The 25,462-nt window shown below is 44.7% G+C and overlaps 1 protein-coding gene across 1 annotated transcript in view; it reads right to left on the bottom strand.

Moving 5' to 3' along the window:
* Positions 1-21,906, bottom strand: part of LOC120997760 (extracellular calcium-sensing receptor-like) — a 28,045-nt gene extending 6,139 nt beyond the window's left edge. Inside the window, exons 1-6 of the mRNA XM_040428026.1 lie at positions 21,788-21,906; positions 20,721-21,012; positions 20,203-20,569; positions 19,748-19,914; positions 18,887-19,111; positions 16,171-16,294 (exon numbers count right to left, since the gene is read on the bottom strand). Of these exons, the coding sequence (XP_040283960.1) occupies positions 16,171-16,294; positions 18,887-19,111; positions 19,748-19,914; positions 20,203-20,569; positions 20,721-21,012; positions 21,788-21,906 (1,294 nt within the window). The remainder of the gene's footprint in view (positions 1-16,170; positions 16,295-18,886; positions 19,112-19,747; positions 19,915-20,202; positions 20,570-20,720; positions 21,013-21,787) is intronic.
* Between the last annotated feature and the right edge of the window lie 3,556 nt (positions 21,907-25,462).

Genomic DNA, 25,462 nt, shown 5'->3' with positions numbered 1-25,462 from the left:
GCTGGTGTTGCGAGCGGTCAGGCACCTTACCCAGAGATGGTTGAGGAGGACATTAGTGACTTGCAGACAGTACTCGATGATGATGATGTAGCTTATCGCACTTGGGAGCCGGGTGACAAAGGGGCTTCATCATCATCGGGAGAACAGGGTGGGAGCTTGCCCGAGAGCCAGCAGTGGAGCAAGCAAGTCATTAGCGTGGCCGGGAGTCAGCAGGGTGGCAGCAGTGGGAGGTCGGGAACCAAACGTGTCCGGGGTAGACCACCCGCTTCGCAGGAGCCTACCTGCCCAGGAAGTAGCAGTGCACAGGTTCAAGGAGGCAGCGGCGATAGTAGTCAGACAGTGAGTAGTGTTGGGGGTAAAAACACCTACTCGGCGGTGTGGCAGTTTTTTGTTAAGCCGCCAGAGAAGGTGAACATGCCCATATGTAGAATCTGTGGGCAGAAGGTGAAGCTTTGCCAGGGTGCCAATGCTAGCACGACGGCCCTGTGTCAACATATGCAGCGTCACCATAAAAAGGCCTGGAAGAACCGTTGCTCCCATGTGGTGGTCCAGCGTGCCACTGCAACCGCTGCAGAACCCAGTGGCACGCACCTGGTTTCAGGCAGTCAAGGCTCCACCACCTCAGCTGAAGGGAGCTGCCTGTCCCTTTCATCATCTGCTGGTCCTGATGCTCCTGCTCCTCACCATCCTACTCCTCGTAAGTCATTCCGTCAGCAATCGATCACCAAAGCGATCAGTATGCATGCACTCATCCAACAGCGCAGAATTTGAACATCCTCCTGTCCAAGTTGCTGGTGCTGCAGTCCTTCCCTTTCCAAGTGGTGGACTCTGCACCTTTCAGAGAACTGATGGCTTGTGCCGAGCCGAGGTGGAGAGTCCCAAGCCGTCATTTTCTATGTCAAAAAGCCAGTACCAGCCCTGCACAGACATATAGAACAGAAGGTGGGCCAGTCCTTGAGCCTGTAGGTGTCTGTCAAAGTGCATAGCAGTGCTGACGTGTGGAGCCAAAACTACGGTCAGGGACAATACATGTCCTTTATGACTCACTGGGTAAATGTGGTTCCTGCACAGCCACACCAGCAACTTGGCCAGGTAACGCCGCTTCTGCCTCCACGTTGTCACGCCGTTGGTCCTGCGACAATGTCCGCCTCTGCCTCCTCATCCACCACCGTGTCCTCAGCCTCCACTGCAGGGACAATTCACAGTGCCCCTCAGCATACCACATGTGCAGGGCATGGCGTTGTCACGCTGTTCTGCACCTCGTTTGCCTGGGCGAACGGAGTCACACAGGGGAGGAACTCCTCCGTGTCCTTCATCAAGAAATCAAATCTTGGCTTTCTCTGCGATAATTTAAAATCGGAACCATGGTGACCGACAGTGGGAAGAACATGGTGTCAGTGCTGCGTCAAGGAGGGCTGAGCCATCTGCCCTGTATGGCACACATGTTCAATCTGGTTGTCAAGCTGTTCCTGAAGTCTTCAACCCATCTGCAAGACATCCTAAAAATGGCCAGGAAACTTTGCATGCACTTCAGCCACTCGTACACTGCAAAGCACAACCTCCTTGAGCTGCAGAGGCAGAACGGCATCCACCAACATAGACTGATATGCAACGTTTCCACCTTCCATTTGTTGGACCAACTGTACGAACATAGAAAGACCATAAATGATTTATTGATGATCTAAGCGAATAGGAGTACTCCCCTGAGTAACTTCAATGTTTGCTCAGGCCCTTTGAGGAGGCCACGTTATTTGTCAGTCGCCAGGACTACGGTATGAATGATGTCATTCCACTGCTTCATATTCTGGAACAGATGCTGGTAAATCTGGCTGGTCAGGGGATTGGAGATGTGGCGACTAGATCACACGGCCACATGAGCCCTGTGGGGGCAGAACTGGAGGAGGAGGACATTGGAGCACAAGCAATGTGTAGCAAAATGGGTGGTTTTTCTACACAGGTGACAGGAGAGGAGGAGCAGGACCAACCAGAGGAGCTACAGGGCGATGAGGAAGATGAGGCAGAGGACCCAGACACACCGTGGCAGTATGCAGTGGAGATGAAGACAAGGAGTCCCTCCGAGTCACTTGCACAAATGGCCCGATGTATGCTCACTTGCTTGTGTAGTGACAGCCGAATTGTCACCATTCGGCAGAGGGATGACTTCTGGCTCTCCACCTTGTTGGACCCTCGCTACCAGTCCAATATGGCTGCCTTTTTTACATCCGCTGAGAGGGAGGACAAACTGAACTACTATAGAGACATCCTATGTAATCAGTTGGCCGTTGCCTATCTGCGCCATCGTCCATCCTCTCGCGGGTCTGATCGGGGGGGACCTCTGCACTCACGATCCACTGCCATGGCTGCTGGGGAGGGGTGGGGTGGCAGCAGTACCAGCTCCATCAGCAGCAGCCTGAGTCTAGAGTCGCTGATGAGCAGTAGAGATGAGCGAATTTTTCAAAAATTCGATTTGCCGGTTCACCGAATATATTTGCGGTGAATTACATTAAAAAATTGCTATTTCATGGCTGCTAAGAGCATTTATAGTGGTGTAGAACACTGTGCCTTGCAGTAACACACATAGGGAGTCTGCTTATGTAGTGAAATAATACTGTGAGTCCATATGACATGCAGATGACAGGGGTCGCTCTAAGAATCACTGCACACTTCACTTATATGGGCAGTCACGGGCCAAAACTGACCAAATAACTCAAGTATGAACTCAACCTTACAGGTCGATGTTAGTGCCAAGAAGAAGCGCACTCCTTTTACACCATCACCAGCTGATTCCACATAGATGTCTACAGAACCTGTTCTATTAAACGCTTATACAACTAGAGCCCCCCCCCCCCCCCCCGACAGAGTGGAGAGGGTGTCAGCAGTAAGTTTGTGTTGACGTCATTAATTAATTTGCCCTTCCTCTGATCTTTCAGAACTATAACCCACAAAAAACAGAACCTGTCTGTAGAGCATCCGCCCTCACTTGGTCAGCATTTGCTCAATAATCCATCAGTATTGCTAATGCCAAAAAAAACAAGACTGGATCTAAAAAAGAGATAACACATGAATGGAATATTTCCATGTTTTCTATGTTTTGTACCCACTCCTGCTTTTGACTACCAAATCATAAGCCGATTCTGATGGGACCATACAGGCCTTACAGCTGCTACACAGACAGGATCCGTTGTGCGTCTCATTTTTCCTTCCTTCTGACAGATCAGAAGAAGGGTCAACCAAATGGTTATGTCAGCCAGGCCAAAAGGCAAAATAACATGGTCTGGAGGTTGCATCAGCATCAGGCGGCCACATAGTGGCACAATGACAGAGTCTAAAGTTTGTGGCAGCATGAGCAGACCACAGAGTGGCACAATGCCAGTGTGGAGATGGCTGCAGTAGCAGGAGGCCACAGAATGGCACAATGACAGAGTCTGGAGGTGGCGGCAGCAGCAGTAGCAGCATCAAGAGGAGGCCACCGATTGGCACAATGACCGAGTGTGAAGGTAGCAGCAGTATGTTAAAGCCAACGAATGGCACAATGACAGAGTCTGGAGGTGGTGGCAGCAGCAGCATCAGGAGAAGGCCACCGAGTGGCACAATGACAGAGTGTGGAGGTGGCAGCAGTATGAGGAGGCCACCAAATGGCACAGTGACAGAGTCTGGAGGTGGTGGTAGCAGCAGTAGCAGCATCAGGAGAAGGCTACCAAGTGGTACAATGACAGAGTGTGGAGGTGACAGCAGTATGAGGAGGCCACCGTGTGGTAGAATGACCGAGTGTGGAGGTGGCAGCAGTATGAGGAAGCCACCAAGTGGCACAATGACCGAGTGTGGAGGTGGCAGCAGTATGAGGAAGCCATCGAGTGGCACAAGGAGAGAGTCTGGAGGTGGCAGCAGTATGGGAAGGCCACCAAGTGGCACAATGACAGAGTCTGGAGATGGTGGCAGTAGCAGTAGCAGCATCGGGAGAAGGCCACCGAGTGGCACAGTGACAGAGTCTGGAGTTTGCAGCAGAGTGAGGAAGCCACCGAGTGTACACAATGACAGAATCTGGAGATAGCAGCAGCAGCATCAGTAGAAGGCCATCGAGTGGCACAGTGACAGAGTCTGGAGGTAGCAGCAGTATGAGGAAGCCACCGAGTAGCACAATGACAGAGTCTGGAGGTGGCGGCAGCAGCAGTAGCAGCATCAGTAGAAGGCCACTGAGTGGCATAATTACAGAGTCTGGAGTTGACAGCAGCAGCATCAGTAGGAGGCCACAGAGTGACACAATGACAGAGTGTGGAGGTGGCGGCGGCATCATGAGACCATAGAGTGGCAATGTGACATAGTGTGGAGGTGGCGGCAGCATCAGGAGGCCACAAAGTGGCAAGGTGACATAGTGTGGAGGTGGCGGCAGCATCAGGAGGCAACAGAGTGGCAAGGTGACATAGTGTGGAGGTAGCAGCAGCATGAGGAGGCCACAGCATGAGGAGGCCACAGAGTGGCATGACAACGAGAGATTGCGGAGGTGGCAGCAGCATGAGGGGGCCACATAGTGGCTGCTTCATCTGTTTTTTTATAGGGAATATGGGACATAACAGAAGGTTAAAATTTCTCAACTTTATAACGTGTTGCTTAAAACACGATTTAATAATATACGTTCTCCGGCACAAAAGACTTGGCAAATTGATTGTCCGTGAATTTCCCTCGAAGATTTTGAATATATATTGGGAAATTTAAGTTTACTTTATTATAATTTTAACCAAGTTTTGGTTAAATTTAATATTCAATATTTAATACATTTAATAATAAAAATTAAGTGTTGCCTAAGACAGAAGAGAATCCGCCAGTCTTCAGTTTATTCAATAACGTGGTTACGATGGAGAAAGCATTCCACAAACAATTTCTCTCCACCTTGAGATGAATCCTGTCAATATTGATGCAAGTGCGGTATCGGCTGCTCATCTACCCAGATACTTCTAAGGGAACCTGCCTGGCATGAACAGGCCTCTAGTAGCTACAGACAATCAGAAGACAAAGCGTCAAGATAGCTTTGAGCCCTGAAGAGTCGCAAAGTTCATCAAGATACGTCACTAAAGATTTTATTGCATATAACCGCAGCGCTTACCGCTGAATAAATTTTGGTTTTCAACCGAAATACTACAATAAAGGTTTTACCGCATATAACTGCAGCGCTGACCGCTGAATAAATTTTGTTTTTTAGACCGAAATACTTCAATAAAGATTTTACCACATATAACTGCAGTGCTGAACGCTGAATAAAATTAGTTTTTCGACCGAAATACGTCACTAAAGGTTTTGCCACATATAAGTGCAACAGTGAATGCTGAATATATTTTGTTTTTCTACCGAAATACATCACTAAACGTTTTACCACATATAACTGCAATAGTGAACGCTGAATATATACAGTACAGACCAAAAGTTTGGACACAGCTTCTCATTCAAAGAGTTTTTTTTATTTTCATGACTATGAAGGCATCAAAACTATGAATTAACACATGTGGAATTATATACATAACAAACAAGTGTGAAACAACTGAAAATATGTCATATTCTAGGTTCTTCAAAGTAGCCACCTTTTGCTTTGATTACTGCTTTGCACATTCTTGAAATTCTCTTGATGAGCTTCAAGAGGTAGTCCCCTGAAATGGTCTTCCAACAGTCTTGAAGGAGTTCCCAGAGATGCTTAGCACTTGGCCCTTTTGCCTTCACTCTGCGGTCCAGCTCATCCCAAACCATCTTGATTGGGTTCAGGTCCGGTGACTGTGGAGGCCAGGTCATCTGGCGCAGCACCCCATCACTCTCCTTCATGGTCAAATAGCCCTTACTTTCAAAGTTTTCCCAATTTTTCGGCTGACTGACTGACCTTCATTTCTTAAAGTAATGATGGCCACTCGTTTTTCTTTGCTTTTTTCTTGCCATCAGCTGTGTATCCACCTGACTTCTCCTCAACGCAACTGATGGTCCCAACCCCATTTCTAAGGCAAGAAATCCCACTTATTAAACCTGACAGGGCACACCTGTGAAGTGAAAACCATTTCAGGGGACTACCTCTTGAAGCTCATCAAGAGAATGCCAAGAGTGTGCAAAGCAGTAATCAAAGCAAAAGGTGGCTACTTTGAAGAACCTAGAATATGACATATTTTCAGTTGTTTCACACTTTGTTATGTATATAATTCCACATGTGTTAATTCATAGTTTTGATGCCTTCAGTGTGAATCTACAATTTTCATAGTCATGAAAATAAAGAAAACTCTTTGAATGAGAAGGTGTGTCCAAACTTTTGGTCTGTACTGTATATATATTTGTTTTTGTACTAAAATAATAACTGCAGAAGTGAAATATGTATATATTTTTCTTTTTGTACTGAAATAGGCCACTGAATGCTTTTGCGACAAATAAGTGCACCAGTGAAGTGCGTATATATTTTTCTTTCTGTACTAAAATTGGCCACTAAACGCTTTCAACACATATAACTGCAGTAGTGAACTGAGAATATATTTTTCTTTTTGTACTGAAATAGGCCAGTAAACTCTTTTGCCACAAATAACTGCACCAGTTAAGTGGGTATATATTTTTGTTTCTGTACTGAAATAGGTCACAAAACGCTTTCACCACAAATAACTGCAACAGTGACGTGCGTATATATTTTTATTTTTGTACTGAAATACACCACTAAACCCTTTCAACACATATAACTGCAGAATATATTTTTCTTTTTGTACTTTGGCCACTAAACACTTTGGAGACATATAAGCGCAGCCGACGTGAACTGAGAATATATTTTTCTTCTTGTATTGAAATAGGCCACTAAACTCTTTCAAGACATATAACCGCCGCCAACGTGAAATGAGAATATATTTTCTTCTTGTACTGAAATAGGCCACTAAACTCTTTCAAGACATATAACCGCCGCTGACGTGAACTGAGAATATATTTTTCTTTTTGTACTAAAATAGCCCTCTAAATGCTTTCAACACATATAACCGCTGACATGAACTAAGAATATATTTTTCTTTTATTACTGAAATGGGCCACTAAACCCTTTCAAGACAAATAACCGCTGCCGATGTGAACTGAGAATATATTTTTCTTTTTGTACTGAAATAGGCCACTAAATGCTTTCAACACGAATAACCGCTGAAGTGAACTAATAATATATTGTTCTTTTGTACTAAAATACAAAATAACACATATAACCGCCGCACTCACTGCTACTGCCGCTACTTCCGCGAACCCTTGCACCACTACTTCCCAGGTAGGTAGGCTGCTGCAAAGCAGGTGGTCTACCCCGGGTACGCTTGGCTCCCCACCTCCCACTGCTGCCACCCTGCTGACTCCCAGCCATGCTTTCAACACATATAACCGTTGACGTGAACTGAGAATATATTTTTCTTTTTATACTAAAATAGGCCAGTAAACGCTTTCAGCAGAAATAAATGCACCAGTGAAGTGCGTATATATTTTTCTTTCTGTACTGAAATAAGCCACTAAACCCTTTTGCCACAAATAAATGCACCAGTGAAGTGCGTATATTTTTTTCTTTCTGAACGCTTTTAATGCATACTGTATAACAACAGAAGCTTTTCTAGCACTGTCCCTAGCGCCTTATGATGTCTCTCCCTGCACTAAGATGCTGTGAAATGATTCCTCCCTATCCGTTCCCTGCACTTATAAATCGTTTTTTCAGTTTTTTTTTCCACAATGAGGTTTTTCCAATTGCTGTCCCTAGCGCCTTCTCAAGTCTGTCCCTGCACTCTGAAGGCTGGAAAATGTCTGACTCTAAGATGGCCGCCGTATTTATCGGGCTGTGACATCACAGTGCTGGCTGGCTGCTGATTGGCTGCATGCATGGCATTATGGATCAGCCCGTTTTCCCAGAGTTCCTTGCCCCATGTCCTCACACGTGTAGCTGCCATTGTAGCCGCCATTTTAGGAAAAATTGTGATTTGTTACCATGAAGCAAGAGGAAATTCAAATTTGTTGCGAATCAAATTTTTCCTGAAATTCGGATCGAATTTCAGTTCATCTGATTCAATTCGCTCATCTCTAATGAGCAGCTTGCTTCACCCACATAGTGAAGAAACTACTCACCAGCAGCTAGACATAGAGCAGAACCTGAACCAGCAGGTGGTGGCATATTTGGACAGCACCCTGCCACCCCAAGTTGAAGATCTTCTGGACAACTGGGCAGCCAAACTGGATTTGTGGCTTCAACTGGCAGAGTTTGCCCTGGAAAAGCTGTCCTGCCCGGCCAAAAGTGTGGTATCAGAGCGGGTGCTTAGTGCGGCGGGGGCCATAGTTACCCAAGAAGAATTTGCCTGTTCACCCAAAATGTGGAGATACTGACCTTTGTCAAGATGAATCAGGCGTGGATCAGCCAGGATTTCCACCCCCCCTAATGCCTGACTATATCATCCATGGTGCCACACCAACACTTTGACAAAAGAGACTGGTTTCTTCTGGCTACCTGCCTCATCTACTATTCTGATGCTGCCACCCTCCTGATGCCACACATCTGATGCCAAATGCTCCTGCTTTCACTCACCATCTTCAGCGGGTACTGGAATTGCTAACCACCTCCACACTATGTCACCTTGTCATTTTGCGGTCTCCTCATGTTGCTGCCACCTCCACACTATGTCACCTTGCCACTCTGTGGTCTTCTGATGCTGCTGCCACCTCCACACTATGTCACCTTGCGATTCTGTGACCTCCTGATGCTGCTGCCACCTCCACACTATGTCACCTTGCCACTCTGTGGTCTCATGCTGCTGCCACCTCCATTTATGTCACCTTGCCACTCTGTGGTGTTCTGATGCTGCTGCCACCTCCACACTGTCACTTTGCCACGCTATGGCCTCCTGATGCTGCTGTCACCTTCACACTATGTCACCTTGCCACTCTGTGGTCTCCTCATGCTGCTGCCAGATCCACACTATGTCACCTTGCCACTCGGTGGCCTCCTGATGCTGCTGCCACCTCCACACTATGTCACCTTGGCACTCTGTGGTCTTCTGATGCTGCTGCCACCTCCACACTATGTCACCTTGCCACTCTGTGGCCTCCTGATGCTGCCCCCACCACCACACTGTCATTGTGCCACTCTGTGGCCTCCTCCTGATGCTGATGCTGCCGCCATCTCCACACTCTGCCATTGTGCCACTCTGTGGCCTCCTGATGCTGCTGCTGCCACCTCCACACTGTCATTTTGCCACTTTGTGGCCTCCTCATGCTGCTTCCACCTCACCACTATGTCATAGGGCCACTATATGGACTTATCATGCTGTTCCCACCCTCCCCACTACATCATTGATTGGGCCACTATTTTGCCATTTGGCCAAGCTGACATCATCATTTATTTGACCCTTCTTCTAATCTGTCAGAAGGAAGGAAAAATGAGACGCAAAATGGATCCTGTCTGTGAAGCAGCTGTAATTGACTTGTAATTTGGTAGCCAAAAGCAGGAATGGGTATAAAACACAGAAGACATGCAAATATTACATTCATGTGTCATCACTGTTTTGGATCCACTCCTGTTTTTTTTGACATTAACATACTGATGTCACGGCGGACAGGATACATGATACACAGAATACCATCAAACAAATGTCTAGGCAAGAAGCTGGGGATAAAGGTCACTTCCTGACAAATCCCTACCAGCTCTCCCTAGACTTCAACGCCCACGTTCAGACCCTGAAGGTGGCAATAAACGTGTCCCCGTGCCTAGGCTGAAGATTCCCTAAAATTCCTAAGATGGTGAAAGGGGGAAAGAGGCAGCCTGCTCCCTCAGGACCTGGAGGGGGCAAGCGTCTCTCAGACAGCCTAGACAGACAACCACAAGAAAGCAAAACCAACTTATCTTGTTATTGAGCAGGAACAGCAAATCCTTCCTTCCTTCCTCTGAGCAAGACAGAAGCTATAACCCGCATAGGACACTGGGACTCTCCAAAAACAGGACACTCCAAAACAAAAAAAACAAAAGGCTACACACGTGCTGCTAACCTGGCAAACCTCTGCACATAGCCTGAGCAGGGCATGACAGTACCCCCCTTCTATGGGTGACCTCCGGACACCCTGGCCCAACTTTATCCGGGTGGGATCTGTGAAAAGCCCTCACCAGTCAGCTGGCACTAACATCCACAGCCGGAACCCACATCCTCTCCTCAGGGCTGTATCCCCTCCAGTGTACCAGGTACTGAATGGAACCCCGAAGAACCCCTTGAGATCTCGAACTCTAAATTTCCATCAATCAGAACAGGGGGAGGAGGCAATGGCGATGGTTCCACCGGTTTCACATATTTCTTCAGTAAAGAATGTGGAACACATCATGGATCCTCCAAGTCTGCGGAAGATCCAGACGAAACGCAACTGGATTGACCACCGCAGATATTTTGTAAGGTCCAATAAATCTTGAACCCAGTTTCCAAGATGGTACTCTCAGTTTAATATTTTTAGTAGATAACCACACCAGATCACCCACACACAGGTCCGGACCAGTCATACGTCTCTTGTCAGCCATTCGCTTATACCTCTCACTCATCTTCTCCAAATTCACTTGGATCCTCAGCCAGATAGAAGACAAGGCAGAAGAAAATCTCTTCTCCTCTGGCATCCCAGAGGAACTAGTCCCAGAAAAGGTACCAAACTGAGGATGAAAACCGTATGCGCCAAAAAATGGCGACTTACCCGTGGACTCCTGCCTATGGTTATTCAAAGCAAACTCTGCTAGGGACAAGAATGAGGACCAGTCCTCCTGATTCTCAGCCACAAAGCACCTCAAGAAGGTCTCCAGGTTTTGATTAGTACGCTCCGTCTGCCCATTTGACTGCGGATGAAAAGCCGAAGAGAACGAAAGTTGAATGCCAAGCCGAGAGCAGAACGCCCTCCAAAACCTGAAGACAAACTGCGTGCCCCTATCAGAAACCACATCCGAGGGAATGCCATGCAATTTCACGATATTATCAACAAAATCTGAGCAAGAGTCTTGGCATTGGGCAGACTGGCTAATGATACAAAGTGAGCCATCTTACTAAAACGGTCAACAACCACAAAAATTACTGTTTTCCCGGAGGAACTCGGCAGATCCGTAATAAAGTCCATAGAAGGAGGAGAAGTGAACCAGCAGGTCGAGTGTGAGCAACCTTTGACCGTGCACAGGTTTCACAAGCTGCTATGTAATCTTCAACACTCTTACGTAACCCGGGCCACCAGAACCTCCGGGACACAAGAGCAAAGGTGGACTTACCACCAGGATGTCCAGCAAGAACAGTATCGTGATGTTCCTTGAATACCTTGTATCGCAGTCCATCAGGAACAAACAACCTCCCTGGGGGACAAGAAGCAGGAGCCTGGGCTCCCAACGCCTCCATCTCCAATTCGGGGTACAGAGCGGAGACCACCACCCCATCACCCAAAATCGGAGCAGGATCCTCTGAATCACATCCCCCAGGAAAACTGCGAGACAACGCGTCTGCCTTGACGTTTTTAACCCCCGGGCGAAAAGTAACCACAAAATTGAACCTGGTAAAGAACAGTGACCATCTGGCCTTTCTAGGATTCAAACGATTGGCAGATTGCAGGTAAGCGAAATTCTTATGATCTGTATATACTGTAACGGGATGAGATGCCCCCTCCAACCAGTGACTCCATTCCTCAAAGGCCAATTTGATGGCCAGCAATTCCCTATCTCCTACATCATAATTCCTCTCGGCGACCAAGAGCTTCTTGGAAAAAAAAGCACATGGAACCCATTTGCCAGGAGATGAACCCTGTGACAGCACTGCTCCAACCCCCACTTCTGATGTATCAACCTTCACCACGAATGGCTGAGACACATCGGGCTGCACCAGAATGGGAGCAGACGCAAAACGCTCCTTAATAGCCGAAAAGGCCTGCAATGCCTCTTCCGACCAGGCAAAGACGTCGGCGCCCTTCTTAGTCATATCGGTCAGAGGTTTTACAATGGTAGAATAGTTCAAGATAAATTTTCTATAATAATTAGTAAACCCCAAAAACCGCATCAAAGCTTTCTGATTCTCCGGTCGGTACCATTGCAAAACCGCCCGGACCTTTTCGGGGTCCATACGAAAACCAGAGTCAGAAAGCAGATATCCCAGAAACGGAAGCTCCTGCACAGAAAACACACATTTCTCCAATTTGGCATATAATTTATTCTCCCGAAGGATCGACAAAACCTGTCTCACATGATCCTGATGAGTCTTCAGATCAGGAGAGTAAATTAGAATGTCATCCAAGTAAACTACCACGAACCTCCCCACAAAATGATGGAAAATGTCATTGACGAATCGCTGAAATACCGCTGGCGCGTTAGTTAACCCAAAAGGCATAACCAGATTCTCAAAATGACCCTTGTGCGTGTTGAAGGCTGTCTTCCACTCATCCCCTCTCTTGATTCTGATCAGATTGTAGGCCCCTCTTAAATCCAACTTGGAGAACAACTTGGCTTCAACAATCTGATCAAAAAGATTGAAGATCAAAGGAAGGGGATACGGATCACGGACCGTAATACGGTTCAATTCCCAGATATCCAAACAAGGTGTCAGCGATCCATCCTTTTTCTTTACAAAGAATAAACCCACTGCAACCGGAGACTTAGATGGCCTAATATGACCTTTTGACAAACTCTCGGCAATAAACTTCCGCATGACCTCTCTTTCAGGTTGAGAAAGATTGTAAAGCCGAGACTTTGGCAACTTAGCCCCTGGGATGAGATTAACTAGACAATCATAGTCACGATGAGGGGGCAATTCCTGAGCGCCACCCTCCGAAAAGACATCCGCAAAATCTGAGAGATACTGAGGTAAAGCCGTAGTAGACACACCAGAGATAGATGTGCCAAGACAATTGTCCGAACAAAATTCACTCCAACCAATGATCTGTCTTGCTTGTCAATCTATAATTGGGTTATGTTTTGTCAACCACTGTAAACCTAAGACTATAGGAGCGGGCAAGTCCTTCATGACAAAACAAGACATGATCTCATCATGTGAATCACCCACCCTTAACAGAATACAATGAGCAATATGAGTGAGACTCCTTTGAGAAAGAGGGGAAGAATCAATTGCGAAAACCGGAATCTCTCTTTCTAAAGTGCAAGTACTTAGACCCAGATTTTGAAGAAAAATAAAATCAATAAGGTTTACCCCAGCACCACAGTCAATGAATACTTCAACAAAAAAAATTCTTGAGTCTAGCGCCACCATAGCTGGAAGGAGAAAACGAGTATTACAGGGAGTACAGGACAAGCAAAAATAAACTGACCACTTTTTCCACAGTAATAACATCGTTTATGCAACCTCCTAAAGTTTCTACTACCAGAACTGATAGATACCTGACCCAGCTGCATGGGTTCCTCCCCTACCCCAGAGTTACATGTCATCTCACCCTGGGGAGCAGGTGAGACGAAACCACTCACCGAAGGGATCCCATGCACGGAGGGAACCTTACACCTCTCTCTAATACGTCTATCTAACCGTACTGCCAAAGACATAGCATTCTCCAATGTATCCGGGTACTCATGAAAAGCAAGGGCATCTTTCAATCTCTGAGATAACCCTTCACAAAACTGACTACGTAACGTGGGGTCATTCCACTCTGACTCGGTAGCCCATCTCCTAAACTCAACGCAGTAAGCCTCTGCAGTATGTTCACCTTGTAATAAATTACGCAATTTAGATTCCGCCATCGAGACCCGATCTGGATCATAATAAATTAATCCCAAGGCTTTAAAAAATTCTTCCACCGACCGGAGGGCCAGAGAACCGGATGGTAGAGAAAAGGCCGGGATTGCGCGTCCCCTTTAAGCAGGGATATGATTATCCCTACCCTCTGACTCTCATCACCAGACGAAGATGGACGCAGCCGAAAATACAGCTTGCATGACTCTTTAAAGCGGATAAAGTCATCCACACCCCCTGCAAATCTATCAGGGAGAGTGACTTTAGGCTCCCCATAAATTTGACTTCCTCCTATTGCACCTGATGCCAGAGCATTCTGACACCGTGTGACCGAATTACGCAGATCTGCAACTTCTAGGGATAATCCCTGCATGCGATCAACTAGCGCATCAATTGACTCCATCTCAAAACAGCTGAGAAATGGCAGTCAAAGTATTGGTGGGTTATAATGCCACGGCGGACAGGATACAAGATACACAGAATACCATCAAACAAATGTCTAGGCAAGAAGCTGGGGATAAAGGTCACCTCCTAACAAATCCCTACCAGCTCTCCCTAGACTTCTATGCCCACGTTCAGACCCTGAAGGTGGAAATAAACGTGTCCCCGTGCCTAGGCTGAAGATTCCCTAAAATTCCTAAGATGGTGAAAGGGGGAAAGAGGCAAGTGTCTCTCAAACAGCCTAGACAGACAACCACAAGAAAGCAAAATCAACTTATCTTGTTACTGAACAGGAACAGCAAATCCTTCCTTCCTTCCTCTGAGCAAGACAGAATCTATAACCTGCACAGGACACTGGGAGTGGGCGTAATTTAAACTCAAACCAACGACCCCACCCAGTGCACCTGAAGGGAGGCAGATATAGCTCAACTCCAAAACAAAAACAAAAGGCTACACACGTGCTGCTAACCTGGCAAACCTCCGCACATAGCCTGAGCAGGGCATGACAACTGATGGATTACTGACCAAATGCTGACCGAGTGAAGGCGGATGCTCAACAGACAGGATCCGTTTTTGTGGGTTATTGTTCTGACGGATCAGAGGGAGGGCAAAATAATCAGTGACGTCAACACAAACTTACTGCTGACACCCTCTCCACTCTGTTGGGGGCTCTACTTGTATAATAGAACAGGTTCTGTAGACATCTATGTTGAATTAGCTGACGACGGTGTAGAAGGAGTGCACTTCTTCTTGGTGCTAACATCGACTTGTAAGGCTAAGTTCATATTTGAGTTCTTTGGTCAGTTTTGGCCCCGTGACTGCCCAAATAAGTGAAGTATGCAGTGATTCTAAGAGCGACCCCTGTGATCTGCATGTCATACTGACTCACAGTATTATTTCACTACCACAGCAGACTCCCTATGTGTGTTACTGCAAGGCACAGTGTTCTACACCACTATAAAGGTTCTCTGCAGCCAGGAAATAGCTGTTTTTTAACGCAATTCGCCACAAATAAATTCGGATCAATCCCATTTTATTTATTTTTATTCGGCGAACCGGCCAAATCAATTTTTTTTTTTTTTTGCTCATCTCCAGTTATGAACTTATGATATGGCCATGTGTTCCAGCAGAGGATGGTATGGTTGGCAGTGGTTGGCAGTAACAGGGCTAACCACCTTGTTCTTCCCCTCTTGGTAGGAGTGGGCTGATCCTGTGTCCTGCCAGAAAAGGGAGTTTTAGTTTAGCTAGAAAGAGGAAAGCAAGTACAAGTCAGAGCTCCTACTCCCGGGAACCAGAGGTTCCTCTCCTGTGAGACCAACACTGCAAGGTGAGGGACTACAGCTCAGAAGCCTATCACCTAAACCACCCTTAGGCCAGACAAAACTGAAGTCTAAATATTACAATGGACGCCTATACCTACAAGTGCCTGCCAGTGCCAATCTATAAACATACAACCAGCCACCATACCTCCTCAGCTGATGCAATAATCTGCACTGTGTGTAATATTGATGGATATAACACATGTTATATTTAAACATTTAAGCAGAGACTATTATATGCTCACTTCTGGTCTAATTCTTCAAACTACATTTCCACTCCGCCGATCGCAGAGAGCAACGTCCGGAGGAAGTGCACCGTGACACAACACTTCTTCAGGGCCACTACTACTCCCATCCTCTGTACCGGCTCCTCAAGGGATTGCTGCACTAGCATTCGTACTAACAGTTGTCTGCTAATTGACTTAAAAATTATCCTAACCGTGTTTTAATAATGTATGGATTTTTTTTCTTTTGTTCCTTCAAATAAACTGGACAAATGGAGATTAGTGAATTTCTTAAACTTTCATTCAGATCTGATTCTGCCAAATCAGCTGACTAAATAAAATTCAAACCAAACTGAAAGAGCTTCAATTTCAAAAAGTCTTTTTCTCTCTTTTTAAAAAAAAATTTAGTCAAATTTTTGAACTTTAGAATTGATTTGCTCATGGTTATAAACAAATTGCATTAATGTATAAAACATTAGAGAGTCTTACCTGTGCCATTGGCCATCTCACCCACAGAACAGGGGAGACAATCATAGCAGCAGACAGGCTCTCCTTGTCGTGGGACCTTCCTGTACCCAGGACGGCACTGGATACTGCAAGTGGAACTAGGCGCCTACAAAAAGAAAAGCTCTGGCAATTATTGGATGTAAGAACTACAGATAAATGCTGTATACAGGAGCAACTAATCAGATCTACACAAGCATCTATGGAGCTGTAAGGGGCATGTACAACTGTGTCCACTAACAGGTTTGCCTTTCATCTAAACCAAAGGGTATTGTCCTGACATTTCCTTGATATTCACCCTTTGACGGTGGAAGTTGGTCTTTTAAGGGACAGGGAGAGTGTATGGGCCAGAAGGCCTATACAGAGAAGTGGCCTGCAGAAGCCCCATGAAACACTGGGTGGCCGGGCCCGCTGCTGATGAGTGGCAAAGGGTGAGAAGATCCCGGTGGCCAACACTAGGAGAGAAGGGTGATTAACATGGCACCTCCAGAAGGAGCCAAAAAGCGACGGGCATGGGCTGCCATCGTAACAGGAGCTACAGATCAGATCTGCACATGTATCTGTGGAGCTGAGCTGTTAAGATGCTGTGTTGGAAGACATGATCTGTGCAGTTACATGGATATAGTCGCAAAGTAAGACACTGGCATAGTCTTTGCAGATAACAACAACTTTACTGTCAGCACAGCAATGACGCACAGCCTCATCAGCGGCTGGGCAACATCTCACACTGTCTCCTAAACATGTTGTTAACTGATATTGGTCACAGGTTCATTGGTGGCAACTTCAAACACCCCTGGGACCACCCTGATACAAGAACATTATGCAGTTGGCAAACCTCTGCTGACCTTCTTACAGTCTGTCAGTATCACCAAGGTTTCCTTTCACACCTTCGGCCCATGGCTTTCAGCATAAACCAAGCCACTCGCATTTCCTAATGTATCTTGGCACCATTGGCACACCAACACAGGCCTACCACTCACACATTAACCTACAACCAACTCTTCTCATGATGAGGACTTATGGCTGAATTGTCGTGTCTTATTCCCACCAATTATGCTACCTGGGGCTACAAGTGCCCAGTGCCATATTGGAACGGGCACAGCCATCATCTCTAGGGCTTGGGGAGAGCCACCGGTGTAATTAAACCTCAGCTCTCACATATACATTATTGTATTACAATGTCACTGTACACATAATGGCAGTGACATACTACGCAGCAAATGTAACCATCCATGATTCAAACCATGGGAAGGCCGCTCCACTCCGTACAAAGCAGCAGATCTATACAAGTGTTGGTGGAGCTGCGTATAGATCTGATTTACACTGTCCATTACCTATACCATGCATGAGTTGTACACCCACCATATTAACTATAGGGACAGGGTTATCTATCATTTAGTAAAAGTGCCCTCATCATCTTGTCCTCTTCTCACCACATTGTTGAATTCTCTCCATGAATAGAGATGTAATAAAGGAAAACCATAAATACATAGTGTAATACATCGCTGATATGTACTGTACACATACTGCGGTTGTACATACATTGCATATGGTGCTACCATACATACAGGAATCTAAATCTAAACGTGTGCATGACCTTGTGGTTATACAGTACATATAATACATACATATGCATATATGGTACAAACACATACATGTATACATACACAGGATAAATATAGCGTAAGAAGTACTGACTTAATCATATTTTTGGGGTCTGTTATATGAGCAGTTCTTCTTCTTAAATAGATTTGGTGGAAGGTGGAAGCAAGGCCTGATTGCTGGAGAGGGGAGGGGAAGACTCCTTCTCTTCCCACGTCCACTTGGGCAATCTGGAGCTGTCAATCAGGTGGACATGGTGTCCCTTGAAGCTTAGTGTGAGTTCTTCAGAAGGTGTTCCCAGAGGAAGCAGGCAATATCATTCTGTGGGAGTCATACACAGGGTAGAGCTTCTCTATGTAGTCATATGCAAAGAACTATCTACGGAAGAAAGAGAACCATCTCGCTAGTGCCACCTTCTGAATGTGGCTCCTATGAGTCAAAATCTTACTGTAACTAAGCTTTGGGATATGACAAGGGAATATAGCCAAGCCAGATATCCATCCATAGAGAGACGTTTCGGGGTTCTTGCCCCTCATAAGTACAGAGTAGGATTCTGGCAGGCTGAGTGCAATGCAGCTTGGGCCGGGTACTGACTGAGCTTCAAGAGGCCAGCCTTGTATGGAGACTCAGGTTCTCCTGAAGAAAGAGAACCATCTCGCTAGCACTATGGGAGGGAGATTTATCAAACTGGTGTAAAGTAGAACTGGTTTAGTTGATCATAGCAACCAATCAGATTCCACCTTTCATTTTTCACAGCTCCTTTGGAAAATGAAATGTGGAATCTGATCGGTTGCTATGGGCAACTAAGTCAGTTGTTCTACTTTGCACCAGTTTGATAAATCTCCCTCTTTGCATATGGTTTTCCCATGGAGCGTGCTATGAAGCGCTTCCACTGAGTCTCCATACAGGGCTGGTCTCTTTTAGGAAATAGCCAGTACCCTACCTAATCTATGTAGTCTATCTATCTAGAAGCAATGCTTTCATACCTCTCAGTAATCAGACATTTGATGGGACATTCTATATACTGTATACTGTAAGTAGTCCACAAAAGTGAAATGAAATATTCAACTTGTAGGATTATGTTCTTGGCTGTACTCACTTGTGAAAACTTCTCATTCCATAGAATGGAGCTGATGTTCAATGTTATTTTGTCTCCACCTTTTGCTTCTGGATCAAATGTTCCCACTTTCACCAGATTAAAGTTGTTCTGAAGAACCTGAACGTTGATGATGTCATAGGAGGCTGGGATGTCCCCATCAGCATTGAACTTTACCACTTCCCCAGACATGGTGCGGAAGCTCACTTTCTTGAGGTAACGAAGCACCTGCAGAATTTGTATTTGATCAGTATTTAACCCAAAGTCCACAACATGAACATTAGTCCTCATACCAGCCACCATGTAGACATGGCTAATGCTACAAACAAGTCATTTCAGCACCATGGTCATTATGTGGGATGACTCCTTGTTTAGAAACCAGTCACATTGCTACAAACAATTTTTTACCCACCTGGAGCATGTCTAGAGGATTTGCTTAATAATAACTAAACTACCGACAGACTGGGTTTCTCCTCATTGAATCTTAAAAGAAAATCCATATCTGTAAAAAGTGTTCCTTTACCTACTCCACTCCAAGAGAACCCAAGGTTTCTGATCTTTTTAGGCTTAACCAAATAGTTTTATACCACTATGACACTGTAATACCATAAATGCCTACAAGTTAGTGGACTTTTTCCATGTTTTTATGACGCACTATAGAATATGGCCAAATTGTAATTCCAGCAGCACATGAAACCACATTGACAACAGTGTTCCATCCTCATTCTGACAATAACTTCAATGTTGCACTCATCTACGAGCACAGTCATCCAATTTGGAACATATGAGAAAGTTGCCTTAACTGGAGCAACAATGTCTGGTGTCACCTAAGGTCACCGTAAGTACTAAATATTTATCACATACCTTCCAGGGTTGTACTAAACTAATTTCATCACAGATTCCATTATGACACCCAAGAAGCCTGTTTAATGCATGAGCATAGGCATAGACCGCTAAGTAAGCATGGTAGGTATAACTTAGGTCATTGGTCTCAAATAACAAGGACATTCTTTCTCCAAAGTCCTCTACAGCTGAACAGAACAACGTGTCATTTATAGCAAGGACAACTGAGTTTTGATGACCACTGTCTCCATAAGTTGATTGGCAGTTGAATGCTTTCTCCCAAAAAAGTCTGATAAATGGGTATGAAGACTGGTTGGATGGACTCAGATTAAGAAGAAACTTCTTGAAACCAGGCATAGCTCCTGTATATGGAATCAACCCAATTGTACCATTCAAAACCTTCCAGGATTTTTTAGAAAAAAGAGTTGGAGTGAGTCCAAAAGAGGCTGAAGACATGAATATCTTCCCAGTCACACCCTCATCAAACAGAGTATCTAAGAGAAGTTTTGTGTGGACCTCAGGACTGTGCAGAATGATCACATTGACTGAACTTTTCTTAATCACCTCTACCACTCTTAAAATCTGTCTCAGTGAGTAGTTCAGGTGGATTCTTTCCATGAAAGCTATACAGATTCCACTTCTCTTTATGCCAGCTTGAATAATTTGTCCACCTTGCTCCCCCGCATCATTGTCCACAACCAGCATTCCCACCCATGTCCAGCCAAACTGTACAACCAACTGGGTAAGAGCAATGTTCTGAAAAAGGTTGTTAGGTACAGTGCGGAAAAATGATGGGAAGTTGATCTTATTACTAAGGCTGGACAGGGTTGCCCCATGGCTGATCTGAAAAACACACTCTATAAGTTTTAGGATCCATGAAATTTTCTACATGACATGTAAAAATTATATAGCTTAAGTATATAAGTGTATATTATGAGAGCAAAGAGAAAAACAATGTGTCATGGCAGGTGAGATGTCTACAGAAGTGTGTTACCTGGGGGTAATGGAGGACACCAAGGACCCGAGCCATTGGAAGAGATAAAGCAGATACAAGTTCTCCTGCTATCCCAGCCATGGCAGACTGGAGGTGACAATCATATCCTGGTAATGGATTATCGTCTCCTGACATTAGGGACATGACTCCTCCGACAGCTCTCATTTCAGACATACAGGAGTCAACAAGACTGAAGCCCAAGGTGATATTAGGTAGTAGGTATGGAGATTGATTAATTTCATTTATTGCAAACATGAGGCCTAGAACATCCCGGTAATAACGGATATGAAACCTAAAAAACAGAAGATATTAATTAAAGGGAACCTGTCACCGGGAGATTTGATGTATAGAGCTGAGGACATGGGTTGCTAGATGGCCGCTAGCACATCTGCAATCCCCAATCCCCATAGCTCTGTGTGCTTTTATTGTGTAAAAAAAAATGAATTGATCCATATGCAAATTAACCTGAGATGTGTCCTGTACGTGAGATAAGTCAAGCGTGAAGGAGCACAGCACCGCCCCGCATCCTCAGAATCTCCTCCTTGCTCCCTCATGTCAGAAAGCCAGAGCGTCGTAATCTCGTGATGCGCGAGCTAGCGCATGCGCAGTGGCGTCATAGTGTTCCTTCCCTGTGCTGGCATCAGCCTCAGGGAAGGAATTGCGCATGCACTAGCTCACGCATCGCGATATTACGACGCTCTGGCTTTCTGACGTCGGGGAGCAAGGAGGAGATTGTGAGGATGCGAGGCGTTGCTGGGCTCCTTTACGCTGGACTCATCTCACATACAGGACACATCTCAGGTTAATTTGCATATGGATCAAATCGTTTTTTTTTTTACACAATAAAAGCACACACAGCTATGGGGACTGGGTATTGCAGATGTGCTAGCAGCCATCTAGCAACCCATGTCCTCAGCTCTATACATCAAATCCCGATGACAGGTTCCCTTTAATGGTAAACAGAGGATACAAAAAACATGATCAATTCCAATGTACAAAGTTGGACCACATGCAAGTGTCGCTTGAACTTTAGAAACATAAAAAAGTTAAGATGACCCAGCACTTACCCTGTGCATGATATCGGTTTTGGAAGTTCCTGGAAAGTTGGTGGTTTAAACTCAAAACCAGAGTGGACCACGAAAACTCCTCCAATAAGAATATCTCCATTCTGAAGGAAAGAATCCATTTTCCAACCCCGGAGGCTGCGGCCAAGCTGGGGATGTTCTTCACTCAATGAAGACAGAAGGAGAAGTATCTGAAGGAATCTCCTCATGAGTCTGGATTGGTTGTCCTAGATGAACTGAGAATGAATGGAGGGACAGGAATCAGACAAGACTTGAGTAACTGAAGCAAAATGCAACAAAAAAGGGATGTTCTTTAAAGCCTTGATATCAGTTACATCCTAAAGAATGAAACACGTTTTATTTGGGGTTCTTAGCATAACACAAAAACAAAGCCACAAACTTACAGGTAAAAGTAAGAAAAGCATTGGGAATGTCTTACTGTAAGCTAAGGGTTATATGCACCTTCAGACACATTTCTTATTATAGTATTTACTCATTTTGGGATACAAATTTTTTTTTTCAATTGGTCTTAAAATGTTCAGCCGTTTGTGAGATACAATGGTTAAAGATCAGCCTGTTTGTAAGCTGTCAGTCTGCTTTGTCCCATCATGACTGCTTATGTGTAGCCCTTATCTGTGATCTCCTCACCTCATAACGCTTATTTAAGCCATATTAGTAAGAATTCAGCTATAATGAATGTTTATGAAGTCAGAAGATCAGAGATAAGAGCAAGACATGAGCCATCAAATGAGACTGTGTCGCCTTGCGAACAGATTGATTTTTAGTATATCAGAAACGGTTGAACATTTTTAATAAAGGCCAAAAGAATAAAAAAAATTCAGGCCAAAATGAGTGAAATGCAATCATAAAAAATTGTCCTGAAGGTGTAAATAGCCTTTAATCCTGGTTGAACCCTCATTTTATGGCTAACCCTCTTTTTCAAGGTTTATAATCTGAGTCATCCGTAATCCTGGATTCAGTCAGACAGTAAAGAATTCCTTGCACTGTTCCAAAATGCCATATATTTGCCGTAATATAAAGGATTCATTATAGAGCTTGTCTGACCAGTGGGATCCTCCAATCTTGAGATCGATGCTGGAAATGATGACATTTGCACCACTGTTGATTTGTTCCTTAGGGGTGAATTTCTGTCTTTGGTACACAGAGCAGTTCAAAACCATGAAGGAGAGAAATGAGTTGTGTAATAGCACCGTGTCTGATGAAGCAGCACTTCTGTAACATCAACTACTCTGTGGACTATCTTTAAGGTGGCACCCATGTGGAACAAATCAGGAGGTCATTAAGTCTGCTCACTAAGAGGGGAGCGTTAAACAGACAACTGGATTGGTTTTGGGGCTGGTTTTGGGACTCGAGTAGGTGAACGGACATATGAAAAAGTTGCTTTGGCGGGTGCTTCTGTGCTTGAAGCTCCTGAATAATGGCTAGAAGAAACCCAGGAAAGCATGTAGAGAACGTACTCAATAAAGATGTGTCCTTCACAGTCAAACCTAGGACCCTAATGCTGATTGGTAACTTGGCTAACCCTGAGTGCACATATGTACTGACCACGTATGTGCATATGGTTTTGTAGCATCCAAGGCCCTCTTATACAATAGAAATGGATAACTCATATTCATCATCATTCCCACCTTCTCTTATGTTAGATCCCAGTGACATTAGCGACTATATATACGGATACAGACAAGAAACCTCAGATTGATATTTGCTCACCATACAGGAAGAGTCAGTGGTGTCTATGACCTGACTCAGTACAGGGTCAGTACATACCTGCTCTATGGTGTCATGTCCATCACAAAGAAACAGAAGACCCTCCGAGCTGACATATCAAGAGTGGTTTTACTTTGATAAACCAGAGATTCCTCCAAGTTTCTCAGTCTTAAAGATTTATGTTGTCATGAAATTTCCTTGATGGGGTCACAAACTTATGGAGTCATCAGATTGTATCTGGGTATTGTGATTTGTCCACTGATTAATTATTATTCAGGGGAAACATCACATCTCCTGACATGACATACCTGTAGACATGGGCTGTATATGTGTATATAATGCAGGGGGTGAGTATGTGTATCTGACGTGATCTGTATATGATGTGTACGTGACTATGTATCTGAGATGACACTGTATTCAATGTGAGGATAGGTATCTGACTTTGTATGAGGTTTGAGTGTAAGTATTTGTATCTGATATGAGGCTATATGACTTGAAGATTGATATATCTATCTGATATGAGGTGGTATATATGCATGTGATGCAGATGTATGTAAATGGTGGGGAGATGCGCCTGCAGTATTTATAGCTATCATGGTTTTGGATTAACACCTGAGCTTATTTTACTCTGTGGACTCAATATGACTGTAATTATAGATTTGCTCTTGTGAAAGTCTTGAGGGGCTGGAAGACCCAGGTCCTAGGGGATACAAGAAGGTCTTCTAATGAAGGGTTTGGCAATTACAGAGTCTGATAATGACTGGTTTTCAGGATGTAATATGGGGATTGTAATGGAATCTGCACACTCAGGATAACTGGGGTCAGAGACTTGAAGGGAACAGTGATATTATTCAAGATGATATATAATTCAGAGAAATTAACAAGAGCCCAGAGATATCCATGGACATAGGGGAATGGACATAATTGTTCTTAAGTTGATAATGGGTTAATTACCGGTATAATCCTAAAAAATGCTACAGTGGAGAAAGAGATTACTTACCATTGTCACCTGCTAAAGATGGTTGGACATGGCTGTGATAATCTGGCCAAGGATCATCAGAATGAGAATGATGGGACCAAGAATGGGCGAGACAAGTATGACTAGGCAAAGTATAACTGGGTGATAAATCTCTGGTTCAAGATTAGGCAAGGAGAATGTGATCAAGATTACTCTGAACTAGAATGACGGAGTTGTGTATTATTGGATCAGAATAAGCAGGCTAAGGATGTCTGGGTCAAAGTCGACAAAGTCAAGAATAGCCAGGTCAAAAAAATACTAAGCAAAGAAGGTGTCAAGAATAGGAGATGGTAATATGGTACAGATGGGCAAACTTCTTGACTGAGTCAACCATTCAAGAGCAGCTGGGTTTCTGGTCAAGACGCGACCACTAGATGACACTTGGAGCTCAAGCCTCTCTTTGGGACTCCTGCTGCCATGCCACCTTACTCTACTGCGACCTGTATCTTTAGTGAATTAAGTAATGTCATAGCCAGACCCTTATTTCTGATATTTGCGGACTCTATACTAACAGGGAATGTCCCACAGGATTGGCGCATAGCAAATGTGGTGCCAATATTCAAAAAGGGTCCAAAAACAGAGCCTGGAAACTATAGGCCGGTAAGTTTAACCTCTGTTGTGGGTAAACTGTTTGAAGGTTTTCTGAGAGATGCTATCTTAGAGCATCTCAACAGAAATAAGCAAATAACACCATATCAGCATGGCTTTGTGAGGGATCAGTCATGTCAAACTAATTTAATCAGTTTCTATGAAGAGGAAAGTTCTAGACTTGACAGCGGCGAATCAATGGAGGTCGTATATCTGGACTTCTCCAAAGCATTTGACACTGTACCACATAAAAGGTTAGTATATAAAATGAGAATGCTCGGACTGGGAGAAAACGTCTGTATGTGGGTAAGTAACTGGCTGAGGGATAGAAAACAGAGGGTGGT

The sequence above is a fragment of the Bufo bufo genome, chromosome 4 (genome assembly GCF_905171765.1).
Source record: "Bufo bufo chromosome 4, aBufBuf1.1, whole genome shotgun sequence".
Classification (NCBI taxonomy): Eukaryota; Metazoa; Chordata; class Amphibia; order Anura; family Bufonidae; genus Bufo; species Bufo bufo.
Note: the sequence above shows the minus strand (reverse complement) of the source record. Positions and strands in the feature narration are given on the sequence as shown.